The sequence below is a fragment of the Scyliorhinus canicula genome, chromosome 17 (assembly GCF_902713615.1).
Source record: "Scyliorhinus canicula chromosome 17, sScyCan1.1, whole genome shotgun sequence".
Taxonomy (NCBI): Eukaryota; Metazoa; Chordata; class Chondrichthyes; order Carcharhiniformes; family Scyliorhinidae; genus Scyliorhinus; species Scyliorhinus canicula.
The window spans coordinates 128,626,649-128,646,781 of NC_052162.1; the positions used below are offsets into that span (position 1 = coordinate 128,626,649).

At 53.5% G+C, this 20,133-nt stretch overlaps 1 protein-coding gene across 6 annotated transcripts in view; it reads left to right on the forward strand.

Moving 5' to 3' along the window:
* The window catches only part of LOC119952337 (heterochromatin protein 1-like), a 41,810-nt gene extending 21,917 nt beyond the window's left edge, over positions 1-19,893 (forward strand). For 5 of the 6 annotated variants that reach the window (XM_038776017.1, XM_038776015.1, XM_038776018.1 and 2 more), the window contains 2 exons: positions 18,052-18,223; positions 19,122-19,893. In XM_038776017.1, coding sequence (XP_038631945.1) covers positions 18,052-18,223; positions 19,122-19,352 — 403 coding nt within the window. In that variant the 3' untranslated portion in view covers positions 19,353-19,893. Of the gene's footprint in view, positions 1-4,220; positions 4,343-18,051; positions 18,224-19,121 lie in introns of those variants that run through there. The other variant, XM_038776021.1, reaches the window with a different exon arrangement.
* The last annotated feature ends 240 nt before the right edge of the window (positions 19,894-20,133 follow it).

The following is a 20,133-nucleotide window of genomic DNA, read 5'->3' on the forward strand; positions in this document are numbered from 1 at the left end:
GAGCTGGTATCTGAGAGTGGGGACAGGCTGTGTGTCAGTGCGAGAGGAGCTGGTATCTGAGAGTGGGGACAGGCTGTGTGTCAGTGAGAGAGGAGCTGGTATCTGAGAGTGGGGACAGGCTGTGTGTCAGTGAGGGAGGAGCTGGTATCTGAGAGTGGGGACAGGCTGTGTGTCAGTGAGGGAGGAGCTGGTATCTGAGAGTGGGACAGGCTGTGTGTCAGTGAGGGAGGAGCTGGTATCTGAGAGTGGGGACAGGCTGTGTGTCAGTGAGGGAGGAGCTGGTATCTGAGAGTGGGGACAGGCTGTGTGTCAGTGGGGAGGAGCTGGTATCTGAGAGTGGGGACAGGCTGTGTGTCAGTGAGGGAGGAGCTGGTATCTGAGAGTGGGGACAGGCTGTGTGTCAGTGAGGGAGGAGCTGGTATCTGAGAGTGGGGACAGGCTGTGTGTCAGTGAGGGAGGAGCTGGTATCTGAGAGTGGGGACAGGCTGTGTGTCAGTGAGGGAGGAGCTGGTATCTGAGAGTGGGGACAGGCTGTGTGTCAGTGAGGGAGGAGCTGGTATCTGAGAGTGGGGACAGGCTGTGTGTCAGTGAGGAGGAGCTGGTATCTGAGAGTGGGGACAGGCTGTGTGTCAGTGAGAGAGGAGCTGGTATCTGAGAGTGGGGACAGGCTGTGTGTCAGTGAGGGGGAGCTGGTATCTGAGAGTGGGGACAGGCTGTGTGTCAGTGAGGGAGGAGCTGGTATCTGAGAGTGGGGACAGGCTGTGTGTCAGTGAGAGAGGAGCTGGTATCTGAGAGTGGGGACAGGCTGTGTGTCAGTGAGAGAGGAGCTGGTATCTGAGAGTGGGGACAGGCTGTGTGTCAGTGAGGGGGGAGCTGGTATCTGAGATGGGGACAGGCTGTGTGTCAGTGAGGGGGGAGCTGGTATCTGAGTGGGGACAGGCTGTGTGTCAGTGAGGGAGGAGCTGGTATCTGAGAGTGGGGACAGGCTGTGTGTCAGTGAGGGAGGAGCTGGTATCTGAGAGTGGGGACAGGCTGTGTGTCAGTGAGGGAGGAGCTGGTATCTGAGAGTGGGGACAGGCTGTGTGTCAGTGAGGGAGGAGCTGGTATCTGAGAGTGGGGACAGGCTGTGTGTCAGTGTGACAGGTGCTGGTATCTGAGTGGGGACAGGCTGTGTGTCAGTGAGAGAGGAGCTGGTATCTGAGAGTGGGGACAGGCTGTGTGTCAGTGAGGGAGGAGCTGGTATCTGAGAGTGGGGACAGGCTGTGTGTCAGTGAGGGAGGAGCTGGTATGAGAGTGGGGACAGGCTGTGTGTCAGTGAGAGAGGAGCTGGTATCTGAGAGTGGGGACAGGCTGTGTGTCAGTGAGAGAGGAGCTGGTATCTGAGAGTGGGGACAGGCTGTGTGTCAGTGAGGGAGGAGCTGGTATCTGAGAGTGGGGACAGGCTGTGTGTCAGTGAGGGAGGAGCTGGTATCTGAGTGGGGACAGGCTGTGTGTCAGTGAGGGAGGAGCTGGTATCTGAGAGTGGGGACAGGCTGTGTGTCAGTGAGGGAGGAGCTGGTATCTGAGAGTGGGGACAGGCTGTGTGTCAGTGAGGGAGGAGCTGGTATCTGAGAGTGGGGACAGGCTGTGTGTCAGTGAGGGAGGAGCTGGTATCTGAGAGTGGGGACAGGCTGTGTGTCAGTGAGAGAGGAGCTGGTATCTGAGAGTGGGGACAGGCTGTGTGTCAGTGAGGGAGGAGCTGGTATCTGAGAGTGGGGACAGGCTGTGTGTCAGTGAGGGAGGAGCTGGTATCTGAGAGTGGGGACAGGCTGTGTGTCAGTGAGAGAGGAGCTGATATCTGAGAGTGGGGACAGGCTGTGTCAGTGAGAGAGGAGCTGGTATCTGAGAGTGGGGACAGGCTGTGTGTCAGTGAGGGAGGAGCTGGTATCTGAGAATGGGGACAGGCTGTGTGTCAGTGAGGGGGGAGCTGGTATCTGAGTGGGGACAGGCTGTGTGTTAGTGAGGGAGGAGCTGGTATCTGAGAGTGGGGACAGGCTGTGTGTCAGTGAGGGAGGAGCTGGTATCTGAGAGTGGGGACAGGTTGTGTGTCAGTGAGGGAGGAGCTGGTATCTGAGAGTGGGGACAGGCTGTGTGTCAGTGAGGGAGGAACTGGTATCTGAGAGTGGGGACAGGCTGTGTGTCAGTGTGAGAGGTGCTGGTATCTGAGTGGGGACAGGCTGTGTGTCAGTGAGAGAGGAGCTGGTATCTGAGAGTGGGGACAGGCTGTGTGTCAGTGAGGGGGGAGCTGGTATCTGAGAGTGGGGACAGGCTGTGTGTCAGTGAGGGAGGAGCTGGTAGAGTGGGGACAGGCTGTGTGTCAGTGAGAGAGGAGCTGGTATCTGAGAGTGGGGACAGGCTGTGTCAGTGAGAGAGGAGCTGGTATCTGAGAGTGGGGACAGGCTGTGTGTCAGTGAGGGAGGAGCTGGTATCTGAGAATGGGGACAGGCTGTGTGTCAGTGAGGGGGGAGCTGGTATCTGAGTGGGGACAGGCTGTGTGTTAGTGAGGGAGGAGCTGGTATCTGAGAGTGGGGACAGGCTGTGTGTCAGTGAGGGAGGAGCTGGTATCTGAGAGTGGGGACAGGCTGTGTGTCAGTGTGAGAGGTGCTGGTATCTGAGTGGGGACAGGCTGTGTGTCAGTGAGGGGGGAGCTGGTATCTGAGTGGGGACAGGCTTTGGATGTGCTGTTAAGAGGATTGAGCAATATTTTCTCTGACTGCCAGGTACTTATCTGAACCCCTCGACAACTGATGGGATGTCTTTTGTTTTAATTTAGAGTACCCAATTTTTTTTTTACAAATAAGGGTCAATTTATCGTGGCCAATCCACCTACCCTGCACATCTTTTTCGGTTGTGGGAGCCAAACCCACGCAAACACGGGAGAGAATGTACAAACTCAATACGGACAGTGACTCGGAGCTGGGACCGAACCCGGGTCGTTGGCTTAACCGCTGTGCCACCTTACTGTCTCCATGGGATGTCTGTTGACTACTATTGCTGCAGTGGAGAAGGACCTGTATTCGGGAAACCAGAATGTAGAAGTGGCTGGGGTAGAGTTGAGAAATGAGAAGGGCAACAAGTAGGGGGAGCTGTGTACTGGAAGTGGAGAATATAAAGGAAGAGATCATGGGAGCTCATCCGAAAGGGGTATTTTAATCTATGTAGAGACTGGAAAAGTCAGATGGGGGAGATGTATCAGATGAACCTTCACGGAATGGTTGCGAGAGTTTCTCAGAAGAACATGTTCTGAGACGAGCGGGCCGCACTAGACTTGGTTTTGACCAACGGGATTGGATCACTTAATGATTTCGTAGGTCGCATTCAAAATATGATTGAATTTTATATTGTTTGAGGGAGAGAAAAGTGGGTTGAGGACTCGTGTTGTAAACTTAAATGAGAGCAACTGCGAGAGCGTGAGAATCGGAGCTAGTTAGGGAGGGGGTCTTCCTCCTTAAACTCGGACCTGGGGTGGAGGGTGTTGCCCTCAGCGGTTCCATTCAACTGCATTGCCCAACAGACCCCCAAGATGGCTGCCTTTTTTGTTTGGAGTCCGTGGACCGCTTGTATGCGAGTTGCTTTAGGCTGCACCCCCTTTAGTTTGTTGAGAAACCTTTTTGTTCTAGTTTTGTTTGCACTTCAGCCCCATGATCTGCGGGCACGAGGTGTGGGGAGAGAGGAGGCCCTCCTCCTCATGAGCCTGCTCCTTGGCAGGGTCAAACTGGCCATGAACAGGTCCAGGCAGCGGGCGACTGATTGGGTCATCCGACCCGGTTGCCTGGTCCCTCGACTGTGGCTTCCGTTAAACAGATTGCGGTTCGGTTGCCCAGGACTTTGGTGAAGAATGAGAGGCGACGTGATCCAAACCTTTAAGATCCTGAGGGGATGCTGACGAGGGCTGATGTGGCGAGGATGTCTCCTCTTGCGGGAGAATCTAGAACTGGGGGTCGCTGTTCAAATATCAGGGCTCGCCCATTGAAAACGAAGTTGAGGAGAAATATTTTCTCCCCAAGGGCGGCGAGTCTCTGGGACTGTTCCTCAAAGGGGGGGGTGGAAGCAGAATCTCCGAATATTTTTAAGGCCGAGCCACACCCAACACACACACCCTCGACGTGTCTTTGAAGTGCAACTGGGGATGTGAACCAAGTTAACCTCCTGCTTTCTCTCTCTCTCTCTCCCACACGCAGGTGTCCCAGTTGAACAGCCTGAGTTTGGACAGCAGCCTACACTTATCGAGAGTTGAGGATAGTTGAGTGCTAGCGCAGAGCAGTTTTTTAAAAAGTCCAATAAAATAATTAGTTTTTCTCAGTACAGCTCGGGCTCCATTTGTTAGTGCAGCCGGATGTGGATTGGGCCAGGGTGGTGGATTGAAGCAGTGCGCAAACACGAACTGGCACCTCCACCCCAGCCTGTCCAGTGGCCGGAGACCCCCCCCCCACGGTGTCCTTTTTAAAATTAAAAATAAAAATATAATTCTTCCGCGGGATGTGGCCAAACCCTCAGCATTTGTTGCCCTTAACTACCCCCTTGAACTGCGTGGGCTCGCTTGGCCATTTCAGAGAGTTGGGGGGGAGAGGGGGGGGGGGGGAGTCTGGAGTCACATGTAGGCCAGACCAGGTAAGGATGGCAGATTTCCTTCCCTTAGTGAACCAAGTGGGTTTTTTTTTTACTACAATCATCGATCGTTTTCATGGTTATCATTACTGAGATTAGCGCTGTCATTCCAGATTTTTATTGATCGAATTTAAATCCCCCCCCCCCGACTCGCGCCTCTGGATTACTAGACCGGTGATATTACCACTACACTATTTCCTCCTCTAACTTCAAGAACCGCCCTCTTGTCTTCATTGCTCTCTGGTTCTCCCTCCTGTCACGTGAATGACATTTGAGGCCATCTAGATACAAAAGGGTTGCCAGGCAGCACCTCAAAAGTGCAGCGCCCTCTTGATACTGGCCCTGTTGCCCTGGGGAATGGGCTCACCTTTGTGGAGTGGGTCTCGCACCCATAAGCGGCCCGGAACTAATACCGTACTATTATTGCAACACCTGATGCATTAGGGGTCATATTTCACATATTCCTTAATGTGGGTAACAAAAGAAGATGCTTCGTGCACTCTGACATCAGGGATGTTATGTGGCTGTTGTGACATAAGAGGCCAGAGCTTCTTTGTTGAGGATTCCTTACCAAAGTGGATTAGAGTGCAGAGTGAGCCCTGTACCAATCCCAAACTAATCCCACTGCCCCATCCTCTCCCCATAGCGCTGTGTCAATCCCAAACTAGCCCCACTGCTCCATCCTCTCCCCATAGCCCTGTACCAATCCCAAACTAATCCCATCCTCTCCCCATAGCCCTGTACCAATCCCAAACTAATCCCATCCTCTCCCCATAGCCCTGTATCAATCCCAAACTAATCCCACTGCCCCACTCTCTCTCCATAGCCCTGTATCAATCCCAAACTAATCCCACTGCCCCACTCTCCCCATAGCCCTGTATCAATCCCAAACTAATCCCACTGCCCCGCACTCTCCCCATAGCCCTGTATCAATCCCAAACTAATCCCACTGCCCCGCTCTCTCCCCATAGCGCTGTGTCAATCCCAAACTAGCCCCACTGCCCCATCCTCTCTGCATAGCCCTGTGTCAATCCCAAACTAATCCCACTGCCCCACTCTCTCCCCATAGCGCTGTGTCAATTCTAAACTAATCCCACTGCCCCACTCTCTCCCCATAGCCCTGAGTCAATCCCAAACTAATCCCACTGCCCCACTCTATCCTCATAGCCCTGTATCAATCCCAAACTAACCCCACTGCCCCGCTCTTTCCCCATAGCCCTGTATCAATCCCAAACTAACCCCACTGCCCTGCTCTCTCCCCATAGCCCTGTATCAATCCCAAACTAATCCCACTGCCCCGCTCTCTCCCCATAGCCCTGTATCAATCCCAAACTAATCCCACTGCCCCGCTCTCTCCCCATAGCCCTGTATCAATCCCAAACTAACCCCACTGCCCTGCTCTCTCCCCATAGCCCCGTATCAATCCGAAACTAATCCCACTGCCCCGCTCTCTCCCCATAGCCCTGTATCAATCCCAAACTAATCCCACTGCCCCGCTCTCTCCCCATAGCCCTGTATCAATCCCAAACTAATCCCACTGCCTCACTCTCTCCCAGATCCCTGTATCAATCCCAAACTAATCCCACTGCCCCGCTCTCTCCCCATAGCCCTGAGTCAATCCCAAACTAATCCCACTGCCCCCTCTCTCCCCATAGCCCTGTATCAATCCCAAACTAATCCCACTGCCCCGCTCTCTCCCCATAGCCCTGTATCAATCCCAAACTAATCCCACTGCCACCTCTCTCCCCATAGCCCTGTATCAATCCCAAACTAATCCCACTGCCCCGCTCTCTCCCCTTGGCCCTGTATCAATCCCAAACTACTCCCACTGCCCCACTCTCTCCCCATAGCCCTGTATCAATCCCAAACTAATCCCACTGCCTCACTCTCTCCCAGATCCCTGTATCAATCCCAAACTAATCCCACTGCCCCCTCTCTCCCCATAGCCCTGAGTCAATCCCAAACTAATCCCACTGCCCCCTCTCTCCCCATAGCCCTGTATCAATCCCAAACTAATCCCACTGCCCCGCTCTCTCCCCATAGCCCTGTATCAATCCCAAACTAATCCCACTGCCCCACTCTCTCCCCACAGCCCTGTAACAATCCCAAACTAATCCCACTGCCCCACTCCCTCCCCATAGCCCTGTATCAATCCCAAACTAATCCCACTGCCCCGCTCTCTCCCCATTGCCCTATATCAATCCCAAACTAATCCCACTGCCCCACACCTTCCCCATAGCCCTGTATCAATCCCAAACTAATCCCACTGCCCCACTCTCTCCCCACAGCCCTGTATCAATCCCAAACTAATCCCACTGCTCCACTCCCTCCCCATAGCCCTGTATCAATCCCAAACTAATCCCACTGCCCCGCTCTCTCCCCATTGCCCTATATCATTCCCAAACTAATCCCACTGCCCCGCTCTCTCCCCATAGCCCTGTATCAATCCCAAACTAATCCCACTGCCCCGCTCTCTCCCCATAGCCCTGTGTCAATCCCAAACTAATCCCACTGCCCCGCTCTCTCCCCATAGCCCTGTATCAATCCCAAACTAATCCCACTGCCCCGCTCTCTCCCCATAGCCCTGTATCAATCCCAAACTAATCCCACTGCCTCACTCTCTCCCAGATCCCTGTATCAATCCCAAACTAATCCCACTGCCCCGCTCTCTCCCCATAGCCCTGAGTCAATCCCAAACTAATCCCACTGCTCCCTCTCTCCCCATAGCCCTGTATCAATCCCAAACTAATCCCACTGCCCCGCTCTCTCCCCATAGCCCTGTATCAATCCCAAACTAATCCCACTGCCACCTCTCTCCCCATAGCCCTGTATCAATCCCAAACTAATCCCACTGCCCCCGCTCTCTCCCCTTGGCCCTGTATCAATCCCAAACTACTCCCACTGCCCCACTCTCTCCCCATAGCCCTGTATCAATCCCAAACTAATCCCACTGCCTCACTCTCTCCCAGATCCCTGTATCAATCCCAAACTAATCCCACTGCCCCGCTCTCTCCCCATAGCCCTGAGTCAATCCCAAACTAATCCCACTGCCCCCTCTCTCCCCATAGCCCTGTATCAATCCCAAACTAATCCCACTGCCCCGCTCTCTCCCCATAGCCCTGTATCAATCCCAAACTAATCCCACTGCCCCACTCTCTCCCCACAGCCCTGTAACAATCCCAAACTAATCCCACTGTCCCACTCCCTCCCCATAGCCCTGTATCAATCCCAAACTAATCCCACTGCCCCGCTCTCTCCCCATTGCCCTATATCAATCCCAAACTAATCCCACTGCCCCACACCTTCCCCATAGCCCTGTATCAATCCCAAACTAATCCCACTGCCCCACTCTCTCCCCACAGCCCTGTATCAATCCCAAACTAATCCCACTGCTCCACTCCCTCCCCATAGCCCTGTATCAATCCCAAACTAATCCCACTGCCCCGCTCTCTCCCCATTGCCCTATATCATTACCAAACTAATCCCACTGCCCCGCTCTCTCCCCATAGCCCTGTATCAATCCCAAACTAATCCCACTGCCCCGCTCTCTCCCCATAGCCCTGTGTCAATCCCAAACTAGTCCCACTGCCCCGCTCTCTCCCCATAGCCCTGTATCAATCCCAAACTAATCCCACTGCCCCACTCTCTCCCCATAGCCCTGTATCAATCCCAAACTAATCCCACTGCCCCGCTCTCTCTCCCCATAGCCCTGTATCAATCCCAAACTAATCCCACTGCCCCGCTCTCTCCATAGCCCTGTATCAATCCCAAACTAATCCCACTGCCCCACTCTCTCTCCATAGCCCTGTATAAAACCCAAACTAATCCCACTGCCCCGCTCTCTCCCCATAGCCCTGTATCAATCCCAAACTAATCCCAATGACCCAATGTCTCTCCGTAGCCCTGTATCAATCCCAAACTAATCCCACTGCCCCGCTCTCTCCCCATAGCCCTGTATCAATCCCAAACTAATCCCACTGCCCCACTCCCTCCCCATAGCCCTGTATCAATCCCAAACTAACCCCACTGCCCTGCTCTCTCCCCATAGCCCTGTATCAGCCCCAAACTAATCCCACTGCCCCGCTCTCTCTCCATAGCCCTGTATCAATCCCAAACTAATCCCACTGCCCCGCTCTCTCCCCACGGCCCTGTATCAATCCCAAACTAATCCCACTGCCCCGCTCTCTCTCCATAACCCTGTATCAATCCCAAACTAATCCCACTGCCCCACTCTCTCCCCATAGCCCTGTATCAATCCCAAACTAACCCCACTGCCCTGCTCTCTCCCCATAGTCCTGTATCAATCCCAAACTAATCCCACTGCCCCGCTCTCTCCCCATAGCCCTGTATCAATCCCAAACTAATCTCACTGCCCCACTCTCTCCCCATAGCCATGTATCAATCCCAAACTAATCCCACTGCCCCGCTCTATCCCCATAGCCCTGTATCAATCCCAAACTAATCCCACTGCCCCGCTTCCTCCCCATAGCCCTGTATCAATCCCAAACTAATCCCACTGCCCCGCTCTCTCCCCATAGCCCTGTGTCAATCCCAAACTAATCCCACTGTCCCGCTCGCTCCCATAGCCCCGTATCAATCCCAAACTAATCCCACTGCCCCCTCTCTCCCCATAGCCCTGCATCAATCCCAAACTAATCCCACTGCCCTGCTCTCTCCCCATAGCCCTGCATCAATCCCAAACTAATCCCACTGCCCCACTCTCTCCCTATAGCCCTGTATCAATCCCAATCTAATCCCACTGCCCCGCTCTCCCCATAGCCCTGTATCAATCCCAAACTAACCCCACTGCCGCACTTACTCTCCATACCCTGCATCAATCCAACAGTATGCATCCATTCCAACCGGAATCATTGGAATGGAGGTGGGAATTAAAGGAAAGTATTCAATGCACCTGTGCACACTGTCCCTCAATCGCATTCAAAATTCTATCACCTTTGAGGGAAGCGTGGTTCTGTTCACCTTCAGCTGCTGCATCAATGACCTTCCACTAGAAGTGGGGAAGTTCGCTAATGACCATTCGCAACTCTTCAGATACTGGAGCAGACCATTCCAAATGCATCAAGAACTGGACAATATCCAGGGCTGGGGTTGACCAGTGGCAAGTAACATTTGTGCAACACAAGTGGCAGGCAATAATAGTCACCAACAAGAGAGGATCTATCTAACTATTGCCCCATGACATTGAATGGCATTACCATCGCTGAATCTCCCATTATCAAAATCCTGGGGGTTACCATTGATCAGAAACTGAACTGGACCCAGCCATGTTAATACTGCGGCTACAAGAGCAGGTCAGAGGCTGGGAATCCTGCGGAGAGTAACTCCCCTCCTGACTCCCCCAAAGCCTGTCCACCATCTACAAGGCACAAGTCAGGAGTGTGATGGGATAGTCTCCACTTGCCTGGGTGAGTGCGGCTCCGACAACACTCGAGAAGCTCGACACCATCCAGGACAAAGCAGCCCCGCTTTGATCTGCACCCCATCCACAAACATTCACTCCCTCCACCACCGACGCACAGCGGCAGCAGTGTGTGTACCATCTACAAGATGCACCGCAGCCACTCACCAAGCCTCCTTCGACAGCACCTTCCAAACCCACCACCTCTACCATCTAGAAGGACAAGGGGGCAGCAGACACATGGGGAACTCCACCACCTGCAAGTTCCCCCCCTCCGAGCCCCACACTCACCATCCTGACTGGGAAATATATCGGCCGTTCCTTCACTGTCGCTGGGTCACAATCCTGGCCCTCCCTCCCTGACAGCACTGTGGGTGTTACCCACACCACACAGGGACTGCAGCCGGTTCAAGATGGCGGCTCACCCACCACCTTCTCAAGGGGCAATTAGGGATGGACAATAAATACTGGGCCCAGCCAGCGACGGCCCACATCCCGTGAAAGAGTAAATAAGTCAAGGTGTGAAGAGAGGTGGAATGTTGAATCCTGACTTGTAGAAGTGAAAGACTGCTGAGCAGCAAGGTAACGTGTGTGGTCGGCTATATTAGGGGTATCGCGGTACCTAGGTGGGATGTACCTTATACTGTAGTATGAGTGGTAGAACCTGCCTCCGCCCAGCAGGCGGAGCATAAGAGTCTGTGTTTCCCCCACAGCAGTCATTCTGTACCGGAGCTGCTGGGGTAACGACTTGTTCATTAAAGCCTTCAATTGGACTACAATCTCGCCTCAGTAGTGATTGATCGTGCATCAACGTGCCTTTAGATAGCGACTTTACTACGTATAATGTCCCCTGCCGCTACAAAGGAGCGTGCCCCACCAAAACCTATCCAGTCACGCACGGCGCCCTTCCGACAGGTGACGGCAAGCGCGTAGGTTTGAAGACGCATCTTAAACAGAACAAAAAAAGGTAGAGGCCGCAAGGCTGAGATGTGTAGGGAGGGAATTCCGGACCACTGGGTTCCAGGCAGCCCAGCAACCAGAAGAACTATTAAAATTGGTGGGGGAGGGAATTGACTGAAGCTTGAACTGGAGGAGCGTGGAGATCTCTCCGAGCAATGGGGGCTGGAGGAGATTGGGGGCCGTGGGGGGGGGGGGGGGGGGGGGGGGGGGCAGGACTGAGGCCGTGGAGGGATTTTAAAACTAGGAAAATTTTAAAGTTGAGATGTTAGAACCATAGACGTCCTACAGTGCAGAAGGAGGCCATTTGGCCCATCGAGTCTGCACCGACCCTCTGAAAGAGCGGCCTACCACACCCACACCGCTCTCGAAACCCCCACCCCCGTATCCCTGCAACCCTATCTAACCTGCACATCTTTGGACTTTTGAGGGGCAATGTAGGACCGATCCACCTAACCTGCACATCCTTAATGTGGAGATGCCGGCGTTGGACTGGGCTGGGCTCAGTAAGAAGTCTTACAGCACCAGCCTCAAGTCCAACAGTTTTGTTTGGAATCACTGGCTTTCGGAGCACTGCTCCTTCCTCAGGTGAATCACCTGAGGAGCAGTGCTCCGAAAGCTAGTGATTCGAAACCAACCTATTGGACTTGAACCTGGTGTTGTAAGACTTTTTACTGAGCCCATCCTTAGACTGTGGGAGGAAACCGGAGCACCCGGAAGAAACCTACACAGACACGGGAAGAAGGTGCAAACCTTTCTTAAAAATAAATGTAGAATACCCAATTCTTGTCTTTTTTCTGAAATTTAGCACGGCCAATCCACCTAACCAGCACATCTTTGGGTTGTGGGGGTGAAACCCACGCAGACACGGGGAGAATGTGCAAACTCCACACGGACAGTGACCCAGGGCCGGGATTCAAACCCGGGTTCTCGGCTCCGTGAGGCGGCAGTAACAAATTACCAGTGTTGAATGGGTACAGATCCGAGCAAACTTGCAGTCGGGAGAGATGAGAAGTGCCCATTATTTTATTAATGAAGACATGGGTGGCACGGTGGCACGCACTGCTGCCTCACAGCACCAGAATGCCAGGTTTGATTCCTGCTGTGGGTGACTGTGGAGGGGTTTCCTCCGGGTGCTAGGTAGGGCTGGGGGGATGGGCCGGGGTGGGGTTTTTTCGGCGGGTCGGTGCAGACTCGATGGGCCAAATGGCCTCCTCCTGCACTGCTAGGGGTTCTTTGAAGAGCATAAAGACAAGCCAAGCCAACAGGATAAATTTGGAACAAGATGCTTGAGGAATGAGTGCTTCTCGGCTAAATACCGCACGGACTCTCACCAAAATGCCTGCCCCCCTTTTTTTTTTTGCGGCCTACTAGAATCCGTGGACCCATGCATATGTAAGTTGTTTGAGGCTGCGCACCCCCTTTTTAGTTTTTTGTTTTGGAAATTCTTTTGTTGCTGTTTTGTTTGCACTTCAGCCCCACGCTCCTGATCCGAGGGCACACGGTGCCTCCTCGTGTACCTGCTTCTTAGCCTGGCCAAACTTGCCATAAACAGGTCCAGGCAGCGGGTAAATGCCCTGGGATCGCAAGTGTACATCTAAATACTTCTCAAATGTTATGAGGGTCTCCGCCTCCGTCCCCCTTTCAGGCAGCGAGTTCCAGACTCCCACCACCCTCTGGGTGAAAAGGTTTCCCCTCACATTCCCTCTAAACCTCCTGTCCCTTACCTTAAATCTAAACCCCTGGTTACTGATCCCTCCACCAAGGGGAAAGGTTTCTTCCTGTCTATCTATGTCCCTCATAATTTTATACATCTCAATCATGCTCCCCCTCAGTCTCCTCTGCTCCAAGGAAAACAATCCCAGTCTCTCTTCACGTTAAAACTCTCCAGCCCAGGCTACATCCCGGTAAATCTCCTCTGCACCCTTTCCAGTGCTATCACATCCCTCCTACAATGTGGATTCCAGAACTGCACACAATCCTCTCGCTGTGGCCTAACCAACGTCTGAGACAGTTCCAGCATAACCTCCCTGCTTTTAAACTCTATGCCTCGGCTAATAAAGGCAAGTATACCACATGCCTTCTGAACCACTGCATTCTCCTGCCCTGCTACCTTGAGGGACCAGTGTATATGCACACCAAAGTCCCCCTGCTCCTCAATCCTTTCCAGGGTCCCTCCCTCTGCTCCTCGGAGCTTCCCAGGGTCCTGCTATTATTATGTATTCCCTTGCCTTGTCCGTCCTGCCCAGGTGCATCACCTCACATTTATCCAGAGCCTATAAGTTTAAGATAGGAGTCCCGTACATTTAGGGAATGCATCGGACTTGGGATGGATTACAGACGTCAGGAATTCCTATCGGGGTGCATTCGATATTCGGCCTGTGCCAGTTTTGGATTGAAGGATATTTGTCACTGTGGATCAGAGCACAGGATATTCTTGCGATCAGCAAGGGTCAGGATATTATGTCGCCTTTTTTCATTAGAATTGGTGATTCGCCCATCTGGAAGACCCAGAATCTGGAACAGAGGATTGGATTCCATTCTCTCCAACTCTGACACCACACCAACCAACCAAACAAACAAGCTAGGCTCATTGAACCTTGTCTAAACAGGTCCAACAGGCCATAGCCCCCACTCACAACCACACTGCCATTCGCTAGTTGTTTAAAAAGCCCTCTCTTGCCAGCAAGGTAGCCTTTACTCGAGGCACATACTAAGGAACAAAGAGAAAAGAAGCTCCCTCACATGTCCCCGTTACATTATATATATATATATATAAAAAACCCCAAAAACCCTTGCAATGTTCAAGTTCCCACCAGGAACCATATTTTTCCATTGCTGTTACCATAACCATTATCCCCTACGCACACCAATTCCCCCCCCCCCCCCCCCCCCCCAAAAAATAACATATACAGTATACATCACAATCCCAAACAAACCCATCCTATCACCAACCATAACAGTTCCCACAAAGTCCAAGGGAGTGTTCTTTAACAAAGGCCTCCGTCTCCTCCAACGTGTCGAAATAGTGATCATTCGGCCTACACATGGCCTGAAGCCTCGCTGGGTAAACCACCCCGAACTTCGCTCCACTCTGGCATAACGCTGCCTTTGCCTTATTAAAGGGCGCCCGTCTCTTCGCCAGCTCCACTCCGACTTCTGGGTAAATCTCGATGGTGCTCCCCCCCCCCCCCCCCCCCCCACCCCTCTCACCTTCCATCCTGAGTCCTGATTCTATTTGGATCAATTCAGCGTCCTCCTTCCCTCCGAAGCTGTGGAATCTAACAACCACTGCCCTTGGTGGACCATTCGCTCGAGGCTTCTGTCGGACATTTCGGTGGATCCTATCCAACTCTGGCGGGGATGTGTCCCCCCCCCCCCCCCCCCCCCCCCCCCCCCCCCCCCCAGCTTCCCAAACACTGTGGGATTCGGGGGCCCTCCGTCTCCTCTGCTGAGGTTTTGTCTCCATGACCTTCTTTTCCAGGTCATCCACTTCCGCCCTCGGGATCTTGTTTCTTACCCCCCACCAATGAGACGTCGGCCTCCGGCGAGGCGATTTGATCTCTGTGATTGGACAAGGTTTTCCCCACTCCCTTCACCGCCTCTCCTCGCTCCTTCACAGACTCCGAGATTTTCACCACCTTCTCCTCAATCGATTTTTTTTTTTTTTCTTTTGGAGGGGTTCAATCGTCGCTGCCCTGATTTCTCAAGAAGTGTTTCCCAAACTCTTGAGGCCAGTACCCCATCCCCGGCAGCAAAGCCGCTGTGATAGGAACGGCTTCACCCGCTGGATTCGACTCCACCATCCTCCCTCCCTCCTGATGAACCCCGTGGGCTACCGGATCAGTCGAAGGGTTTCCTCTCGTAACTTCCTTCCCACCAGCCGCCTTTTGATATGTTCAACATTATTTTGTCAACGGGTTCATTAAACCTTTAGCCAGGCCGGGTTTGTCCACCCAAGTTCCCCAGGAACCGGGCAACCAGAACCAAAGGAACAAGTACCCTGGCGGAAGCTACGTGGTGCGCGATCATCTCCTACATGCTGCCATGGGAAGTTCCCAGTTGGAGCTTAAACATGGGACGGGGTTACTTCTTGTTCTAATCATTCCGTTAATTTCCTTACTGACTCTAGCTGGCAACCGTCTAGGCCGCATCTGTGGGGGTTTAGCAGTCGAGGCAAGGCATTCATTTTAGTTAGGGCGATCCTTCCTAACCAAGAAATCGGTAGAGATGACCAATGAGCTAGATACATAGGACATACAGTGCAGAAGGAGGCCATTCAGCCCATCGAGTCTGCACCGACCCACTTTAAGCCCTCCCTTCCAACCTATCCTCAAAACCCAATAACACTAAGAGCAATTTATCATGGCCAATCCACCTAACCTGCACGTCTTTGGACTGTGGGAGGAAACCGGAGCACCCGGAGGAAACCCACGCACACACGGGGAGAACGTGCAGACTCCGCACAGACAGTAACCCAGCGGGGAATCGAACCTGGGACCCTGGTGCTGTGAAGCCACAATGTTAGCCACGTGTGCTACCGTGCTGCCCTTCTGGGCCCCAACTACTAGTCCCGATCAACTGTGGTTAGCAGCACTGCTGCCTCAGCGCCACGGACCCGGGTTCAATTCCAGTCTTGGGTCACTGTCTGTGTGAAGTTTGCATGTTCTCCCCATGTCTGCTCTGGTTTCCTCCCACAGTCCAAAGACGCGCAGGTTAGGTGGACTGGCCGTGCTATATTGCCCCTTAGTATCCAAAGGTTAAGTGGGGTTACTGGGATAGGACTGGGAAGGATGCTCTTTCAGAGGGTCGGTGCAGACTCGATGGGCCAAACGTTCTTCCTTCTGCACTGTAGGGATTCTATGGAAAGTTGGCCCCATAAAACTGTCTGAAGGAGGGGGGTAATTAAAACTCCCGGATATCCTAGGGGAGACCATCAAAAGGGGGTATTGAGAGCTGGTGGTTTAGCCCCTCCACTCCCCCTGTCACATAGCCTGGGATTTAGGAAAGTTTGTCTTGCGTAACAAGAGAAGACACTAAACCTACCCACTGCAGGGGCGGGAAGAGAAATGTCTGACTTCGATACACACGACTGCGCATCTGCATCAAGTGCAATCTTATGCTGCTCCTCCCCCCACACGAATAATCCCGACATCAAGGGATCTGTTCTAATGGCCTCTGCCAAAGACTCAGTGGCCAACGCGAACAACAAGGGGATAAAGGGCAACCTTGGTCCCTTTCTAAAAGCACAACATTTGTCGCCCTTAAACTATTCACGAGCAGTGTCGTGGACAACTGAGAGGGTATCCTGGGGGGGCATTTTTTGTTTTTGTGAGGAGATGAGGGAAACTCCAGTGCGAATAAATAGCCCAGTCGTTATGTAATAATTATTAAAGACTATTAAAGAAAAGACAAATGCACACAAGACCACTCTACTTTCTCGATTTCTATAGAGTTACAAAGTATATCTACGATAGCCGAGCTCTGGTCAATTATACCTTTGTTGTACTTTGATTATACCCTCTGTGTATTCGGCTGTCTGCCCCCAACTGCTTCCTTGACAACATTAACATGTGTACAGCTCGGAGACCTTCCCAATTGTCTATAATCTGTTTCTCCTCCATAAACTATTCACACTTGATTATTATCGAAACTGCTGTTCTAAACTCTGGGAGAGACTCATACCAATTGAGCTCCTTTGAATACTGTCCAGTGCTAACTCCAGGCAGATTCATGACAAAATCTGCCACAGGTCTGTGATATAACAGCTGAATCCATTTAATGTACTACTCGCTCAACCCAGAACCTCAACGTGTGTACCAGACAATTCCAATCAACTCATTTGAAGGCTTTTTCTGCATCCAGATAAATCACCAGCCCTTCCAGTGCCCGCTTCTGAAAAGGCTGAATCACATCAAGCAGTCATGCAACCCTTGCAGTGCAGAGGAGGCCACTCGTCCATCGAGTCTGCACTGGCTCTCCGAAAGAGCACGCACCAGGCCCACTTCCCCTGCCCTATCCCTGTATCCCCACCCACCCTTTGGTCACTAAGGGCAATTTAGCATGTCCGATCCACCTAACCTGCCCATCTTTGGACAGTGGGAGGAAACCGGAGTACCCGGAGGAAACCCACGCAGACAGTCACCCAAGGTCTGGGATCGAACCCGGGTCCCTGGCGCTCTGAGGTGGCAGTGCTAACCACTGTTTTGTTACCTTATTGTTCCTGGAAAATCTTCCCCCTGACACCGGCCTGTTCCTCCGGCACGATCGTCAGGAGGACAACCTTCTAGCCCAAACCGTAACAATCGTTTCAAGTCCACGTTCAGGAGAGGAATTGGACTGCAAACAGGCTCGTTCTTCTCCTGGGTTCTTACACCTGCCTTCAAAACCAAGGAAATATTAGCCTCACGGAGTGTCGGTGGCAACAACTGGAAAGAGTGGTGATGCATTCCCACCAGCGAATCCTTGAACCCCCCCCTATAATAATAATAATCCTTAGTGTCACCAGTATGCTTACATTAACACTGCAACAAAGTTACTGTGAGAATTCCCGAGTCACCATATTCCGGCGCCTGTCCGGGTCACAGAGGGAGAATTCAGAATGTCCAATTCACCCAACAGCACGTCTTTCAGGACTTGTGGGAGGAAACTGGGGCACCCGGAGGAAACCCACGCAGACACGGGGAGAACGTGCAGACTCCACACAGACAGTGACCCGAGCCGGGAATCCAACCTGGGACCTCGGCGCTGTGGAGCAACTGTGCTAACCACTGTGCTACCGCGCCGGAGAGAACGAATACCCCTCGAGTCATCCTTTCTCTGAGTTAACCAGGCCAGATTCTTGCTTGGCTTGTTCCCACCCTCCCCGGCCACTAGGGGGCCGTCCTCACGACGATTACAGGCTGGGAGACTGGGATGGAGAGGCAGGCGGGACTGACTCTTGGTTATGATTGTGGTCCGGAAAGAGACTGATTTTGACCTCTAACCCCTAACCCCCCCCCCCCACCCCGGTCGAACCACGGTGGCAGGTTGAGAGAATCGGAGATCCTCCATCGGACCAGCTCCAAGAGGAGGCGGCGCCCCAAGTTGGTGAAGCAGGACACGACGGAGAGCGAGGACGACTCCGGCCGACACAGTGAACGCCCGCACCGCTGGAACCTACGCCTGAGCCCGCAGAAGGAAAGCCGGCCTAGTGCCGAGGTAAGGCAGGGCCTTCGCTCACGTGCGTTGGCTGCGATTGGGGGGGGGGGGGGGGCTGGTTTCTGCTCTCTGTGTGCACCATTCAATTTGAACTGATGGAACTGAGCCTCACCTTACTAATTCAGGCCAAGATGTTGAGGGTGAGAGCGGAGAGTTGGGGGGGGGGGGGGGGGTTGGCGGTGGCTGACTGGGGCAAGGGCCAAATAGTCACCTTTCACCTCTGGGACCTGGGGTCGAACGAAGACCTAAAGTGAGAGACAATATAAGCAAAGGTCTGCCATTGGAGGGGTGGTGGGGGGTGGGGGGGGGGGGGGGGGGGGGGGAAATGGGACGGTGGAGTGGACCAGGGTGTCAGGGAGGGAGAGGTCCCTGCAGGACACTGTTTGGGAGGGGAAGCTGTGAGGTTGGAAGCTGTGGGAGATCTCCTCCGAGGCGATGAGGTCAGTGACAGTCCTGGAAACAAACGACTCTGTGTTCGGTGGTGTGGTCAGGGTCTGAGGGGAGGGGGGTGGGTGGGTGGCAAGGCCGAAGTGTTCGACAATACTGGGGGCCCACCCACATGGGGGGCCCACCCACATGGGGGGCCCACCCACCCCCAGCTGTGGTAGCTGGAACACCATTTGGGGGGGGGGGGGGGGGGGGGTCCTGCGAGCAAATCCTGTTTCATGACGGCCATCCACATGCTTTGACAGAGTCATTGGACTCGAAACTTTCGCTCTTTTCTCTCCCTACAGATGCTGCCAGACCTGCTGAGATTTTCCAGCATTTTCCCTTTCGTTTCAGATTCCAGCATCCGCAGTAATTTGCTTCTTTCCTCCACACGTGTGTGCCTCTCTCATCCCTTTCTTTCTCTCCCCCCCCCCCCCCCCCCCCCCTCACCTCCCCTCCGCAACCTCAGGAAAGCGTGTCTCAGATTCGACCCCTGGTGCTGGGCAGAGTGTGCACGAGAGGCGAGGCCTTGTCGTGCGGGGAGGAGGAGGGGCCCGGCCTGGCACGGTGGACGCAGACCTTGGCGCTGTGGGCCTGTCACCAGCACGGCATCTCGCGGCTCGTGGTGACATCCGTCGTCTTCGTCCCCCTCGGGCTCCTGCTGCTGCTAGTGTGCCTGTTGCAACGCAAGGAGGCGTGAGCTAAACCCCCCTCCCCCCCCCAACACCTCCCGTGGACGAAGAGGGGGCGGGAGGGACGCCGCTACCGTCGGAATCTGCCAAAGGGAGCCAAAATGGCCACCGACGACCAGGACAGGACAGATGTCGTCACTTGAAACTTTGCTATTTTGACTTTATTTTTTTTAAACCTCCCCTGCTCTGCCAGGTCCTTCCCGCTGCCTCACTATCAGCGCCCGAGCACCATTAGAACGGGATAGAAGGATGGGAAACCCCACCCCCTGCCCCCCAGCAAGTTGACTGGTGCCTGTGTGCCTTGATGGAAGTGGTTCGATGGGGCAGGACGTTGCCCGGCCGTGACGGTGCATCCCTTTCCTCTCTGCCTCCCTATGGTCGAACAACCTTGCTCCAGGCATCACCTGGGGTAGGCGGGGTTAGGAATGGGCCCTGAGGCACTGGGAGTCGGGTGAATCTCAACCCGAGTGAAGAGCCCTCTTCCGCTGGGAGTTTTTAATGCAAAAGATTATTTTATCGTTTATATTAAACCTTTTGGATAAGGGACAATTCTCTCGTCTGGTCGTTTTTTTTTGTCAGAGGAATGCCTTATCCACGGTGGCAGGGAAGGCCAACGGTGCGGTGGCGCTAATAAACAAATTGTATGTGGCGTAATGCTCATAGAAGTTACAGTGCAGAAGGAGACCATTCAACCCATCAAGTCTGCAATGGCCCTTGGAAAGAGCACCCCACTTAAGCCCATGACTCCGCCCTATCCCCGTAACCCAAGCTAACCTTTTTGGACACCAA